Below are 14,518 nucleotides of genomic sequence, written 5' to 3' on the forward strand. Positions count from 1 at the left end.
GTTGTCCAGCATTTTGTCTCCCATGGCTGGGATGCAGTGCAGGCCCTGGTCCTGCAGTGTAATCCACACTGGTCCACGGCCCAGAGAAGGAGAGCTGAGAGAGATTGGATCAATAAATTGGGAACAACATATCCACACGGCCTCAATGAAAGGATGTATTTTTATGCATATGCATATTTTTATTTTTATTGTAACCCCAACCCCACTATAATTTTGCCCTAACCTCAACTATATTGGACCCTCAATTTTAACCCAAATCATATTTTTATTCTAACCCCAACCCCACTATAATTTTGCCCTAACCTCAACTATATTGGACCCTCAATTTTAACCCAAATCATATTTTCATTCTAACCCCAACCCCACTATAATTTTGCCCTAACCTCAACCATATTGGACCCTCAGTTTTAACCCAAATTATAATTTCATTCTAACCCCAACCATTTTTTTTAAAAAATCTGCTTCTGTGTGTCTCTCTCTGGGGGGGATGGGACTGTCCCATATTTGGACGGGCTGGATGGAGAGTGCACTGACTCTCTTTGGACTCTCTTTGGACTCTCTTTGGACTTTTGGACTCCACCATCCTATCGGATGGTGGAGTCCAAAAATTCTTTTTTCCTAACCCTAACCTTGACCCTAACCCATGCACATGAAGCTCAGTTTGGCTCTAGCATTCAAAGGAGCAACATCTCCTCATGAAAGCACAAATATGCATATTTACCTGTGTGTCTCAGCCTGAGGAAGACTAGACCAGAGTCGAAATGTCGCGAACTATGGGCACACATAAAAAATGACTAATTAGAACTTTTAAAAGCCAAACTCAAAAATGAGAAAAAATATATAAAAATAGAAAAAAAAAAGAAAAAGAAAAAAAAAACAGTTTTATAAGTTTAAAAATATTTTTATTTTATGGGAAAATCCTCGAAAGAGCGCTTTTAGTTGTTTGAATCCCAATTTGGGAAAGATGAGGCAAAAGGGATCAGGGGGACGGGTTAGTCCAAAGGTGATGGACAGTGCATTTACCGGACTTGGTGCCGGTTTCTGTTTCCCCTAACCTAACCCTAACCCTAGGCGTTGAATTTCTACATTTTGCGTTTATATATTTTTTTTCTCTCTCTATATATCTCTCTCTCTCTCTCTCCCCCTCTCTTTAAACATTTTTTGGGCATTCTTTCAATATGGTTTTTATTACTTTATATTTAACTGTTGATTGACACCAAAATCCTCCAAATATTATGACCAAATTAGCCTCCACTCCAAAAGTAGCCTCCACTCCAAACTATCATTTAAAGGTCCCATATTATGCTAAATGCACTTTTGCATGTTTTTCACACATAATTATAAGTTACCGGTGTCTGTGGAGACCCCCTGAAGTGTTTGCAAATGCGTCCTCTCAGTATTTCTCCTTCCCTGCATTTCTGTGAATGAGCCCTCCCACAAGCTGTTTCTATTTAGGTCCTCTAGTTACGTATGTAGAGGACCTGGCCCATCCTACTAGGCCGTCCCACTTTCACTGGTGAAGATAAGCCCTCCCCTAAGCTACTGCCGTCTGCCACATTGAGCAACACACCCCCGACAATGCCGAGTGGCAAAGGACGACACGCCAGCTGCTCTGTTGCAAGCTGCAATAACCAAGACAAAAGTCTTTTTGCACTTCCAACAGAAGAAGAAGTGGATATCTTTTATTTTTGATGGAAACCCTCCTGGAACAGTCCCGAAAATACTACATGTATGTGCTAAGCATTTTACACCGGAGTCTTTCACTAACCTATTTCAGTTCCAGTCAGGCTTTGCCACTAAACTGTGGCTGAATGTTGGAGCCATACCAACTCTCCGTGAGCCGCCTTCAACATCGGAGGAGGTAAGCTGGCATGTTTTACCATGTTTAATCAATTTGAGTGATGTGTTGGCAATATAGGCCTAGCGTTAGCTGTGTAGCTGTAGCTGTTAGCCGTGTAACGTTAGCTGTAGCTGTTAGCTGTCTAAGGTTAGTTGTGTAGCTGTAGCTGTTAGCCGTGTAACGTTAGCTGTAGCTGTTATCTGTGTAAGGTTAGTTGTGTAGCTGTAGCTATTAGCTGTGTAACGTTAGCTGTTAGCTATGTAGCTGTAGCTGTGTGTGAAAGGAAACTTTCTGACTCATTATACCACTGACACGTAGTATAGAAAGGTCACCGCAGCTGTAGCCTTTTTTGACATGTATGCTGTTACCATTGGGCATTAGTGAAAAGGCTTTTAATGTTTAACATGTTAATATGTTGATGTTATATTTGCTACTGAGAACGGAGGAGGAGCGGTAGGGGTTGCGGGGGTTTTGACGGAGAGACTGAACTACATTAGTAAAATGTGGCAGCGCTGGAAAGAAACTTAATCTTCTTCTTCCCGGCTGGTCCGCACACTTGCTTGCAGTTTGTAATGCCAAGATAGCCAAGTTCACGCAACAGCAGCTGCTGCTAATCAATGCTCATTAATGGGGCAGAGCTGTAGGCTCAAAAAGTAGTGCACACGATACAGTTTGCCTGTTCTGGAGCTTCAACCCATAACAGCACAGACACAGTGCGCAAGACTACTATGCCAACTAAAGCTTTTTGTGGACTTTACTACATAGAAAACATACTGTAACATGGCTCTGTTACATGGCTATTTTAGTCTTGCTCTTAAATAATTTTACTTTATTCAAACTTAGCCAATAGGTAGGCCTGCCCGTTGTTTTTTCACATTGACATATTTTATCTACAAGATGTGTCATAAGACGTGTACATCATTCTTCTGGTTTTTTTTTTTTATAATAGTGTTATTTATGGAGTAGATGGTTCATTGATTAATCTTTTTTTGCCTTTTGACATGACCCATTTCAGATAGATAACTTTGATTACTTCCTCAGGTGAGCACACCACAAATGAGTGCAGGAAAAAGAGATGTTTCCTGCCAGACTGATCCCCCCACCACATGCACCGTTGGCACTCAGTTGTCTATGAGGACATTACAGCCACACTTCACAAGTGCAGGTTTGTAGCTGTGTGTAATTTTTTTTTATTTACATGGTGATGAAAACTCATATTATTTCACTGTAAGTCATGCTGTTTTATTCAGGTGTTTTTATACATTGTTGCTTGGATTAACTAGTGAAATAAAATCTTTTGACAGCTGTCCAGGCCTCTGTGTCCTGCAAAGACAGTTGTACATCCACACTTCCTAGTGCAGCCACCAACCCCCTTTTAACTTCCACACCCACGAAGAGACCGGCAAAAAGACCTCGTGAGGAAATGGAGGAGGAAGAGGAGGATCCATCTGAGGGCACATCTTCAATGGCAGAGTCACGAGGGGAGGATGTCACCTATGATCCTGCAAGCTCTGTCTCACTGTCACTTTCAACAGACATGTCGTAAGTTGCTCTAATGTCCCTACATGCATGCCAAATATTATGCGACTTCATTGTAAATACAAAGAGTGAATATTTTGGCAGCTACAGTCTTTATGTGTTCATTTTTTCCTCTTTTTTTCTTTCTTTCTTGAAAGTGGTGTAGTATCAAACGCCCCGCACAAGACCAAGAAGTATATTGTGCATGAGTCCTGCATTATGGAGCTGTTTGAGTTGTGCCCTATTTGCAAGTGTGTGTGTGAGGTTCGGACCAAGACAATTGGGACATTCCTAACCGTGGACCAACTGTGTCCACATTGTCAGTTCACCCGGCATTGGAAGAGTCAGCCTGTTCTGGGGAGTACTCCAGCTGGGAACATCGAACTTTCTGCAGCGGTGTACATCAGTGGAGCATCTTTCTTCAAACTTCAGAAGGTTACAGGAAAACAAAATGTATATCCTCACAGTAGAACATGGCAAATAGCAGTAAATATAGCAGATCTTTATTTACCATCAAAAATGTTTTTGTTTTTATCTAAATTCAGATCTGTAAAGCTATGCAACTGCAGGTGTTCCAATATGACACCTTTCGTCGACATGCCCGTATCTTCATTGAGCCAGCGATTGTACACCAGTGGACCTCTTCACAGAATGACATCCTACAACGTCTCAGCACGGAGGGCAAGGCCATTGTTGGCGGTGACATGAGGGCTGACTCTCCAGGTATTTTTATGTTGTACTGAAATTGTGAAAATGGGAGATGTGTTTATCTGAAAGGGATAGTTCACCCAAAGATGAATTTTCTGTCATTATCTCATCACTCCCATGCTGCTAGGACTAGAAGTTTTATCAACTTGCACATGCGAAGACATTTCAAAAATACACCACAAACTTGTGCTTTTAGCTGTTTGCTCTGCTGCGCTTTGTCTGCACGCTCCTTCTGATGCCACATGCATACATACTTATAAGTCTGTGTATGTACGTTCATGCTGCATCGATCTCAGTAAACAAAGCAAAAAGAAAAGGTTGATGGCTTTTTTTTTTTTTACAAGTCTTGTCTTGTGTGAGCTAAAGGACACTTTGATTACTTTAGATGAGCAACAAACAAATTTCTACCCCCCAAAAAAGTGTGTAGTATAATGTATTATGATTTATATTTTAGAGATTGTAACAATGTTTTCCCAGGGCACTCCGCAAAGTTTGGAAGCTACACCATGATGGACCTCAAAACCAACAGAGTTATTGATATTCAATTGGTTCAGGTGAGTGTGATTGAATGAGGTTTTAATGTGTTTTCATATTTATATACAAGTTTTATATAAGTGTTTGTTTGTGATTTGACAGAGCAACGAGGTTGGTGGAAGCTACCACATGGAAAAAGAGGGGCTGCAGAGGAGCCTGACCTTGTTAAATGAACGGGGTGTGACTCTGGACTGTATTGTTACTGACCGTCATCCACAAATCCAGAAATTCCTGACGGAAAGCAACATCACCCAATTCTTTGACGTTTGGCATATCGAGAAAGGTATTATTCCTGATGATGATTTACAGTATAGCAAATATAGAGAAGCACGCTCACCATATAGGTGATAATTTGGAATTCTAGAAAGTGCATTGAAGCAGTCACCACTAAACACACAGCAGTTTTTTTGGTATGTGTGCAGCTAAATTCCATGATTACACTTATTGTCTTTGATGCTTCTCAGGTGTCCATAATGTAACATTGTTGCACTGTTAGACATGAATGTTTTTTTTCTCTACAAGTGTGATTAACTTTTTTTTTTATAAATTCTGCATAGCGAGTGATCATTCAGTGGCCCCTATGTTTGTGATTATTATTACAGAAGACGAATGTATTTCTTCTGATCTTCAGGAATTTCAAAGCAACTAGACAAGTACGCCAAGATGAAAGACTGTGAGAGGTTACGGAAGTGGATGCGTTCAATCAAAAATCACATCTACTGGACTGCAGCATCATCCACGACTGGACCTGAGAGGGTGGCAAAATGGAACTCCATCCTAAACCATGTGCAGAATATCCACACACATGAGGACCCCATTTTCCCTAACTGCCAACATGAACTGCACAAAACCAGGGACAAAAAGAAATGGCTGAAAGCAGGTTTGTTATATGCATAGAAAACATTAGTATTAAGTGTATTATTAAATTTAAAATTGTATTCATTCATTCCTTTTTTGTCTTTTAAAGAATTCTGAAAAACAATATCCTGGGCCGCTATTTTCGTGGTCACTAAAGGAAATAGGCCTGTATTTGGCACAGGCATTGACATAAGACAGGCCTCTTTGATTATTTTTACACTAATATTCTTTCACAATTGAGATGGGAAACACTATCAAAGTGATTATTTGAATTGGATTACATTTAATATTATCGCTATTATACTGCAGTGTGAAATAATAAAGTATTGCATTTGCCGGTCAGAAAATTGTTTTTGGAGCCATCTTCGGTGCTTAAAAACACATAGTCACATAGGACTAATAACAGACCAGGGGTTTATCTGAAAATAGACTGTTAATTGAAGTGTTACAGTAAACAAAGAAGACTTTGTAATTAATTTGATATTATGTTTTTCCCCTCCTATTTAGGAACACCAGAATTCTTCAAATTGGAGAAGGTCATGTCGAACAAGTGAATCCTGAAAGCTGTGGAAAAAATCATTCCCCACCACCAAACATCATCTGCGGAGGCTTTCCACAGTGTCATCCTTCGTTTTGCACCCAAGAACATGGTTTTTCCTTTTCTTGGAATGCTGTGCAGGTAAAGATAACGGAGCTAACTCGATAAATCTTAGCATGTGCAAATTATTTTCAATGTAACATTTTTATTGTATCTCTAGACTCTACTTGGCTGTACTCTACTACAATGAGAATGCTGACCGACCACAAGCCAAAACTTCTGCTGGAGAACCAGTCTTCAAGGTGCACTTCCCAAAGGCCAAGAAGGGAGAGTGTGTGGCTAAACCAGTTAAGACTGAGCCAACTTTTCGTAAGTTTAAAATACTTTATTTTGTATCCAAATACAGAAATGCAAACTTTTAGCCATCTTATTTACATAACTTACAAAACACAATAAATTATTTATAGAATATAAAAAGAAAACAATCATGTAAAGTGAAATGCAAATAACTTTCAAAATGTTTGTTTTTGTCACATGTGCCCACACAAATAAAATGTAAGTTTTTTTTCCCCCCTTGTGCTTTATCTAAATATTGCACAGACTATGTTCAGGACTTGATGGACCTGATCTTCGAAAAAGTCTTTGTGGACCCGGCGCCTTACATGGAGGAGGTAATGAAGATTCCCATCCCAAGAGACTTGTGAGCAGAGTATGTGCGACCAGACAAGGAGGAGGTCATCGCAAGCTATGTCTCTCGCTTCAATCAAGAGGGGGCAGCTTGAATCCTACATATCTGCCTTCTGGATCCGGAAATTCACGGCGTATACGTAGCACCACACATGCTGGAACAACCACCCGTACCCTCCATCCAAGGAAGCCCCAACACCATCCAACAAAGCTTCGGTATCCCACATAGCTGAAACGCCTGAAAAAACCAAGTGTTATAACACATTAATTATTTTACAACATTTTTTACATTCAGGTGTCCTTAAAAGCCCAAAGGCAACTTTTAGTTAACATCTTATTTTGAACTGTAATCTCCTGTAAATATTGTATATATATTTTCATTTTGTTTTCTATTTGGGATTTTTAAAATATTTGCATGTTTTCTATTTTTATATAACTTTGGTTTGATTTGATCACTTTTTTTTATACTCATTTATGTTGTGATTGTGAGAAAAAGAACACTGATGCTGCTTTTTTGTCTTTTGCAAATAAAAGCACCACTCAACAAATTTGTTTCATTTCAAAGATCATATATGTGAATGCAAACAAAGCTATATTGTATGAACAAGATGGTTTTGAATTTTATCTATTACTATACTATTGTGGTATGACTGTTATGCCCACTGAAATATGACTTGATAGCATGAAGTCACACAATAATGCTTATATTTTTCATGTCATACAATAATACTTAATTTTTCATGGGGGACATTGACAGAGATCATACAGATAAAACAAGCCAACTTACTTCTCTATTCCCCTGATCTGTAAACGGCCATAATTTGCTCTGTAGTGGTTGAATTCCCTCTGTAAAGAGTAGGGATTCAGGCAAACAGGCTCTAAACCAGGGTGGTCCAACATGCAGGTCATATGGTCATCTACCTGCTGCATCCGTCTTAGAACCTAGGGTAAAATGTATAAGGTAAGTGTTAATGTGGATAACAATAAAATGATGTAATAAGTCAAACTGTGGCCAAAACAATATTACCTGTGGTATTTCCCGGCAGCAGACATTCTCCTGCTCTGTAGGCATTGTTGCACAGTTTCCACATGAGCACCTGTAATACACACCATAAAAATATTAAATATTAAACAAGAAAATGCAAAACTGGATTATTGTAGGCTACTCAGTAACATTTCAAAAGCACATTATTTTGAATTAGAAATGATAGTTTATTGAGACTGAAGAGAATAGTGGAAATAGTGTTTGCAGTAATCATAAAACAGATTGAAGCTACAATAATTACTGTAAGATAGCCACGAGAGTATGTATGGACAAATTGCTGGTTTTTGAAGCAGGGCAAACTACAAACACAGCAGACTGCCTTGAATTCTGATATATGAGTAGAGGTGGATGATTACAACTAGATAATATATGGTATATGTATGTATAATATATGTTTTATCAATATAAAACATAGCAATGTTGAATTATAGTGTCATTATTTCATTGTAATAACTAAGCCTGTGGGTAATGGAGCGTAACGTAGGTTCGTCTGCTCAAACATTAGAATTGTGTGTTGTTCTCCAGCATTAGATTTGTTTTTTTGTTTCTCTGAGAAACACTTGGCGTTTTCAGGTTTTGTACTTTTCAATGGGCATAAGAAAGAGCCGTATACATTATATACAAAGTTAAAAAAGAAAAAGAAAAAACGAGGCAATATCGCGTTGTATTGGCGTTTTGAACTTTTACCCTTTCAATAGGCATAACAAAAGGACACTATTCTCCGTTGGAAAAAACATTGTCAGAAACGTTTAAAAATATCAAAACTTAGCATTCAGTAACTTCTGGCTGCATTCGCACTACTTCCTCTTGTTCTTCTTGCTGCTCTTCTCCCTCTTCAACCTCAGATTCAGGGTCAAATATATCAGTTTGGACTATCGCGCTCCTTCTAGCCGCCATCTTTACAGACTGTGACTGGGTTGTCATGGTTGCGGATTGGTGGGGGCACGGCCTTCGGGAGGGAGGGGGCGTGGAAAGCAGCAGCTCATTGCATTAAAGCCACAGTGCACCAAAACAGCTTGTCGAGAATAGGGCTGAATCAGGAGGTTTCAGGTACATGCTGTATGCCTAATCTGAGAGGAATTTTCCTGCACAAAAGGCAAATACATGCTCTGGGGGCCTCATTGAAATATTATTTATTTTTAAATGTAGCATAATATGGGACCTTTAAAATTATTACCTCCGCTTAAAAACGCACTGACTAATTTTAATCACAAACCCAACCTTAGCCTCAAAATAACCAAGTGGTTAGTGTAGTGTAGGTCAGACTGGGACACACCCCGAAGACGCCGCATCTTCGGCGGGACCTTCCTTGGGGGAGAGTGTCTTGTGTTAAGTGGTCGAAACGCTCGTTGATCCCAAGGCGCACAACTGACGATGTGTCCCAGGGGTGGGTGAGTACCTTGCAGCGTCTTATTCCAGACTGACACTCATTCAGAAAACGCCACCCGTTTTTCGCCTTTGGGGCTTCGCAGGCAGAAAATGCCTTCGTGCCCTTAAATCCAGCCTGTTGCAGTAGTTGGCCTTCACTGGTGCGGACCACATGGAGGCATCTGCTGTCACAACATGTCAGCATGGATGTGGCGTCCTACTCTGTTCCCGCTCACTCAGTACAAACGTCAAACTCTACCCTTAGTAGTTTATATGATTCTTAATGCTACGCCTAACCTGGTAGTTCCCCCCTTTGTTTCAGCTTTAAAGCTCACTTGAGCGCAACTGGGTCAGATAGTTCAAAATATCAAATACTTCAAGTTTACAATAAAAACATGACCAATATAACACTTACTCTGAAAATAGGACTTCCACATTAAAATTATCCTTACCTGTCATAGCTGGCAATTCCTTTGGGGGTACGCTTGGCCCCCAACCTTTTGTTTGGTGAATATCTTTAGGGAATTAGGCTGTGTGCTGTCATGACAAGTGGCACCGTGGACACCTCGCATTCCCATCCTCCTCCCTTCCTCCCCCTCCCGTTTTAAGCTACTTTGGCCCGATTTGGGCTGCTTTGTCCCGTTTGGGCTACTTTGACAAGTTTTGCTCTACTTTATCCTATTTTGGTCTGCTTTGTCCCATTTTGGGCTACTTTGTCAAGTTTTGGTCTACTTTGACCCGTTTTGGACTACCTTATCCTATTTTGGTCTACTTTGTCAAGTTTTGAGTTACTTTGTCCCGTTTTGGGTTACTTTGTCTCGTTTGGGCTACTTTGTCCCGTTTTGGGCTACTTTTGCCCATTTTAGCCTACTTTGTCAAGTTTTGGGTTACTTTGTCCCGTTTTGGGCTACTTTGTCCCGTTTTGGGCGACTTTTTTCTGTTTTGGGCAAATTTTTCTTTTTTGGGCTACTTTGTCCCGTTTTGGGCTACTTTATCCCGTTTTTGGTGACTTTGTCCCGTTTTGGACGACTTTGTCCCATTTTGGGTGACTTTTTTTTCCGTTTTGGGCTACTTTGTCTCGTTTTGGGTGACTGTCCCGTTTTGGGTGACGTTGGCCCTTTTTGGGCGATTTTTTTCTGTTTTGGGCAACAGGGTAAAGTTCCAGGGATAGAGGGGGTTAATGTGGAGCTATTTATTCCACAGAGAATGCTCCAATCCTGGGTAAATATCCAGGGATAGAATGGGTGAATGTGGAGCTATTTATCCCACACAGAGTGCTCCATTCCTGGGTAAAGATCCAGGGATAGAGGGGGTGAATGAAGTTGCCCAAAATGGAAATCCAGAATGGACGGGCAGAAAGTAGCCCCAGAAAGAGAAGTTGCCCAAATAGGAGTGGGCGTGGCAAAGTGATATCATCACTAGAATAGCAGTGCCTTATAGTGTAGTGGACTGACAGGGAGGGAGGGAGGAAACAGGAGAGTGGATAGAGCATATGCCTGGAGAACACAAGATCACAGGTTCAAGACCAGCAGTTGCAGTCAGTCATCCATCCTAACAGTAGCTCCACTGCATTAGGAAGGGATATAAATATGTTTTATTATTTATATTTCCGATGTGTCAAGACATTTTAGTCATGGTTTTGTAAAACTGCAGCAATTTAAAACATCAACGTTGTATGCTGGAAAAGTTGTTGCACTGAGATAGCCAAAACTCAACAAGTTGCCCAAAAATGATGAGTACAGATTGACACAGACAGTTGCATTTCTTTTAATCATCTTTATCAGTAAATCGTTTTTCTTATTCACATTGAATTCATTTTAGACAAAAAGGAAGCAATTTAAAGCATCAAGATCCAAAGTCAATGTGGACAAAGTTGCCCAAATTGGAAAAAAGTCGTCGAAAACTGGACAAAGTAGCCCAAAACAGAAAAAACACGTCTTGAAACATCAGAAATATAAATAATAAATCATCTTTATATCCCTTCCTAATGCATTGGAGCTACTGTTAGGTTAGGTTACTGATTGCACCAGCCATTCTTGAACCTGTGATCTTACATATTACACAGAGATTGCCAAAACTCACCAAGTTGCCCAAAAGTGATGAATACAGATTGACACAGAAGACTGCATTTGTTTTAATCATATTTACCAGGAAATCATTTCTCTTATTCATATTCAATTCCTTTTAGTTGCCCCTTAATGGAGTGGGAAGGGTCATCTCTAAAGTTACCCAAAATTGAAAAGTTGCCCAAAATGGGAATCCAAATGTAACTGTGACACAGTTGCCCTGAATGGAAAAAAAGTTGCCCAAAATGGGAAGAGGTTGCCCATAACAGGGAAAAAAAGTGTCCCAAGATAGAAATCCAAATTTGAATGTGAGAGAGTTGCCTAAACGGGAAAACTTGGCCAAACATGACCTGTAAGTGTTAGCGGCCTATGGTACCGGGGCCACTGAGGGACATCCATATCCACTGGGGATGGAGTGTCCCAAAATGGCAAAGTAGCCAAACACGGAGTGGGAGGGGTCACCTGGATACGCCCCCTCACGGTACCAGGGCCAATGAGGAAGATCCAAAGTAAATGGGGATGAAGTTACCCAAAACACCAAAGTTGCCCTTAACGGACTGGGAGGGGTCACGCCCCCTCACGGCTTCGGAGCCAATGGGAACGATTCGTTTCTCGATGGGGTGGAAGTTGCCCAAAAAGGATGTAGTTGCCCTTAACGGAGTGGGAGGGGCCATCTGGACACACCACCTCACGTTACCGAAGGCAATGGGGATGAAGTTGCCCAAAAGGGAGCGTGTTGCCAAAAGAAGTGGGAGTGGGAGGAGTCGCCCGGACGCAATACCCCGCCAATGGGGGAGACCCCGGGACGGATGTCGCCCGAAAGGGACGAGGGTGGCCCCAAGCGGACCTAGCAGTAGGGCACCACTCTGTGGCGGCGGCGAAACCGCGGTCGCCCCGACGGGACCGGGTGCCCCTTTCGAGTTTGACCGTTCCGCGAAGTTACAAAAGTTACAACATGCTCTTAAAATGCTTTTCTGGGCCTGAAAACGCCAAATGTGACATGATGCTGTTTTCTGACCAAGTAGTGAGGGAAACTAGAGGAAACTGGCTTGCTACTCTAGAATTCCCAAAACCACATGTTTCTGGCCTGGAAACTTGTTTCTGAGTGCTTCTGGTCAAAAGTAACAGCCTGTGTTACAACATGCTCTCGAAAATGCTTTTCGGGGCCCGAAAACGCTAAAAGTGATATGCTGTTTTCTGACCAACTAGTGAGGGAAACTAGAGGAAACTGGCTTGCTACTATAACACTCTCCAAAACAAATGTTTCTGGCTTAGAAACTTGTTTCTGAGTGCTTCTTATCGAAACTAACAGCAAAAGTTACAACATGCTCTCAAAATGCTTTTCTCGGGCCTGAAAACTGTAAAGGTGACATTATGCTGTTTTCTGACGAATTACTGAGGGAAACCACAGGAAACTGCCTTCCTACTACAGAATTCACCAATCCACATGTTTCTGGCTTGGAAACTTGTTTCTGAGTCATTCTGGTCAAAAGTAACAGCCTAAGTTACAACATGCTCTCAAAATGCTTTTCAGGACCTAAAAACGCTAAAAGTGACATGATGCTCTTTCCTGTGGTTTACCTCAGTAGTTGGTCAGAAAACTGCCTTGCTACCATAGAATTCACCAAACCACATATTTCTGGCTTGGAAACTTGTTTCTGAGTGCTTCTGGTCAACAGTAACAGCCTACGTTACAACATGCTTTTCGGGGCCGGAAAACGCTAAAAGTGACATGATGCTGTTTTCTGACCAACTAGACATGATGCTGTTTTCTGACCAACTACTGAGGGAAACTACAGGAAACTGCCTTGCTACTATAGAACTCACCAAACCACATGTATCTTGCTAGGAAACTTGTTTCTGAGTGCTTCTGGTCAAATTTAACAACCTAAGTTACAACATGCTCTCAAAATGCTTTTCGGGGCGTGAAAACACATAAAGACGCTGTTTTCTGACCAACTACTGAAGGAAACTACAGGTAAGTGCCTTGCTACTATAGAATTCACAAAACCACATGTTTCTGGCCTGGAAACTTGCTTCTGGTCAAAAGTAACAGCCTAAGTTACAACATGCTTTTCGGTGCCTGAAGACGCTAAAAGATGCTGTTTTCTAACCAACTACTGACGGAAACTACAGGTAAGTGCCTTGATACTATAGAATCCATCATACCACATGTTTGTGGCTTGGAAACTTGTTTCTGACTGCTTCTGGTCAAATGTAACAGTGTAACTTACAACATGCTATTAAAATGCTTTTCGGGGCCTGAAAACGCATAAAGATGCGGTTTTCTGACCAACTACTGAAGGAAACTACAGGTAAGTGCCTGGCTACTATAGAATTCACCAAAGCACATGTTTCTTGCTTGGAAACTTGTTTCTGAGTGCTTCTGGTCAAATGTAAAAGCCTAAGTTACAACATGCTCTCAAAATGCTTTTCGGGGCCTGAAAACGCAAAAAAAGAGACATGATGCTGTTTTCTGACCAACTAGTGAGGGAAAACACAGGAAACCGCCTTGATACTATAGAATTCTCCAAACCACATGTTTCTGGCTTGGAAACTTGTTTCTGAGTCATTCTGGTCAAAAATAACAGCCTAAGTTACAACATGTTCTCAAAATGCTTTTCGGGGCCTGAAAACGCATAAAGATGCTGTTTTCTGACCAACTACTGAAGGAAACTACAGGTAAGAGCCTTGCTACTATAGAATTCACCAAGACACATGTTTCTGGCTTGGAAACTTGTTTCTGAGTGCTTCTGGTCAAAAGTAAAGCCTAAGTTACAACATGCTTTTCTGGCCCTGAAGACGCTAAAAGATGCTGTTTTCTAACCAACTACTGACGGAAACCACAGGAAACTGCCTTGCTACTTTTGGATTCAGCAAACGACATGTTTCTGGCTTAGAAACTTGCTTCTGAGTGCTTCTTGTCAAAAGTAACAACGTAACTTACAATATCCTCTCATTATGCTTATCGGGGCCTGACAACGGTAAAAGTGGCATGATGCTGTTTTCTGACCAACTAGTGAGGGACACCACAGAAAACTGCATTGCCACTATAGAATTCCCCAAACCACATGTTCCTGGCTTGGAAACTTGTTTCTGAGTGCTTCTGGTCAAATGTAACAGCGTAACTTACAACATGCTCTCAAAATGCTTTTCTGGGCCTGATAAAGTTCAGATATTATTATTATTGTAGGTGATTTTAACATTCATGTCGAAGTTGATAATGACTCCCTGGCTACCACGTTTATCTCATTATTAGACTCCATTGGCTTCAGTCAGGGTGTACATGAACCCACTCACTGTTTTAACCATACCCTGACGTATGGAATTGAAATTGATATTGAAATTGATAACCT

The 14,518-nt window shown here is 40.9% G+C and overlaps 2 protein-coding genes across 3 annotated transcripts in view; one reads left to right on the top strand and one right to left on the bottom strand.

Annotated features, from left to right (window-relative positions):
• Positions 1-6,737, top strand: part of LOC126402867 (uncharacterized) — a 38,950-nt gene extending 32,213 nt beyond the window's left edge. The window contains exons 3-11 of the mRNA XM_050065188.1: positions 3,145-3,382; positions 3,517-3,793; positions 3,904-4,081; positions 4,544-4,620; positions 4,703-4,883; positions 5,232-5,480; positions 5,966-6,137; positions 6,217-6,365; positions 6,597-6,737. Coding sequence (XP_049921145.1) covers positions 3,145-3,382; positions 3,517-3,793; positions 3,904-4,081; positions 4,544-4,620; positions 4,703-4,883; positions 5,232-5,480; positions 5,966-6,012 — 1,247 coding nt within the window. The 3' untranslated portion in view covers positions 6,013-6,137; positions 6,217-6,365; positions 6,597-6,737. The remainder of the gene's footprint in view (positions 1-3,144; positions 3,383-3,516; positions 3,794-3,903; positions 4,082-4,543; positions 4,621-4,702; positions 4,884-5,231; positions 5,481-5,965; positions 6,138-6,216; positions 6,366-6,596) is intronic.
• An 18-nt stretch (positions 6,738-6,755) lies between these two features.
• LOC126402868 (P2X purinoceptor 7-like) lies at positions 6,756-8,641 on the bottom strand. 2 transcript variants are annotated; one of them, XM_050065189.1, is made up of 4 exons: positions 8,498-8,641; positions 7,711-7,780; positions 7,471-7,625; positions 6,756-6,921 (listed from the first exon to the last, which is right to left on the bottom strand). In XM_050065189.1, exons 1-4 carry the CDS (start codon positions 8,623-8,625, stop codon positions 6,756-6,758), a joined length of 519 nt encoding a protein of 172 aa, XP_049921146.1. In that variant the 5' UTR covers positions 8,626-8,641. The 2 variants fall into 2 exon arrangements, with proteins under 2 accessions (XP_049921146.1, XP_049921147.1); XM_050065190.1 differs by having other exon boundaries at positions 8,416-8,641.
• Between the last annotated feature and the right edge of the window lie 5,877 nt (positions 8,642-14,518).

The sequence above is a fragment of the Epinephelus moara genome, chromosome 16, assembly GCF_006386435.1.
Source record: "Epinephelus moara isolate mb chromosome 16, YSFRI_EMoa_1.0, whole genome shotgun sequence".
Classification (NCBI taxonomy): Eukaryota; Metazoa; Chordata; class Actinopteri; order Perciformes; family Serranidae; genus Epinephelus; species Epinephelus moara.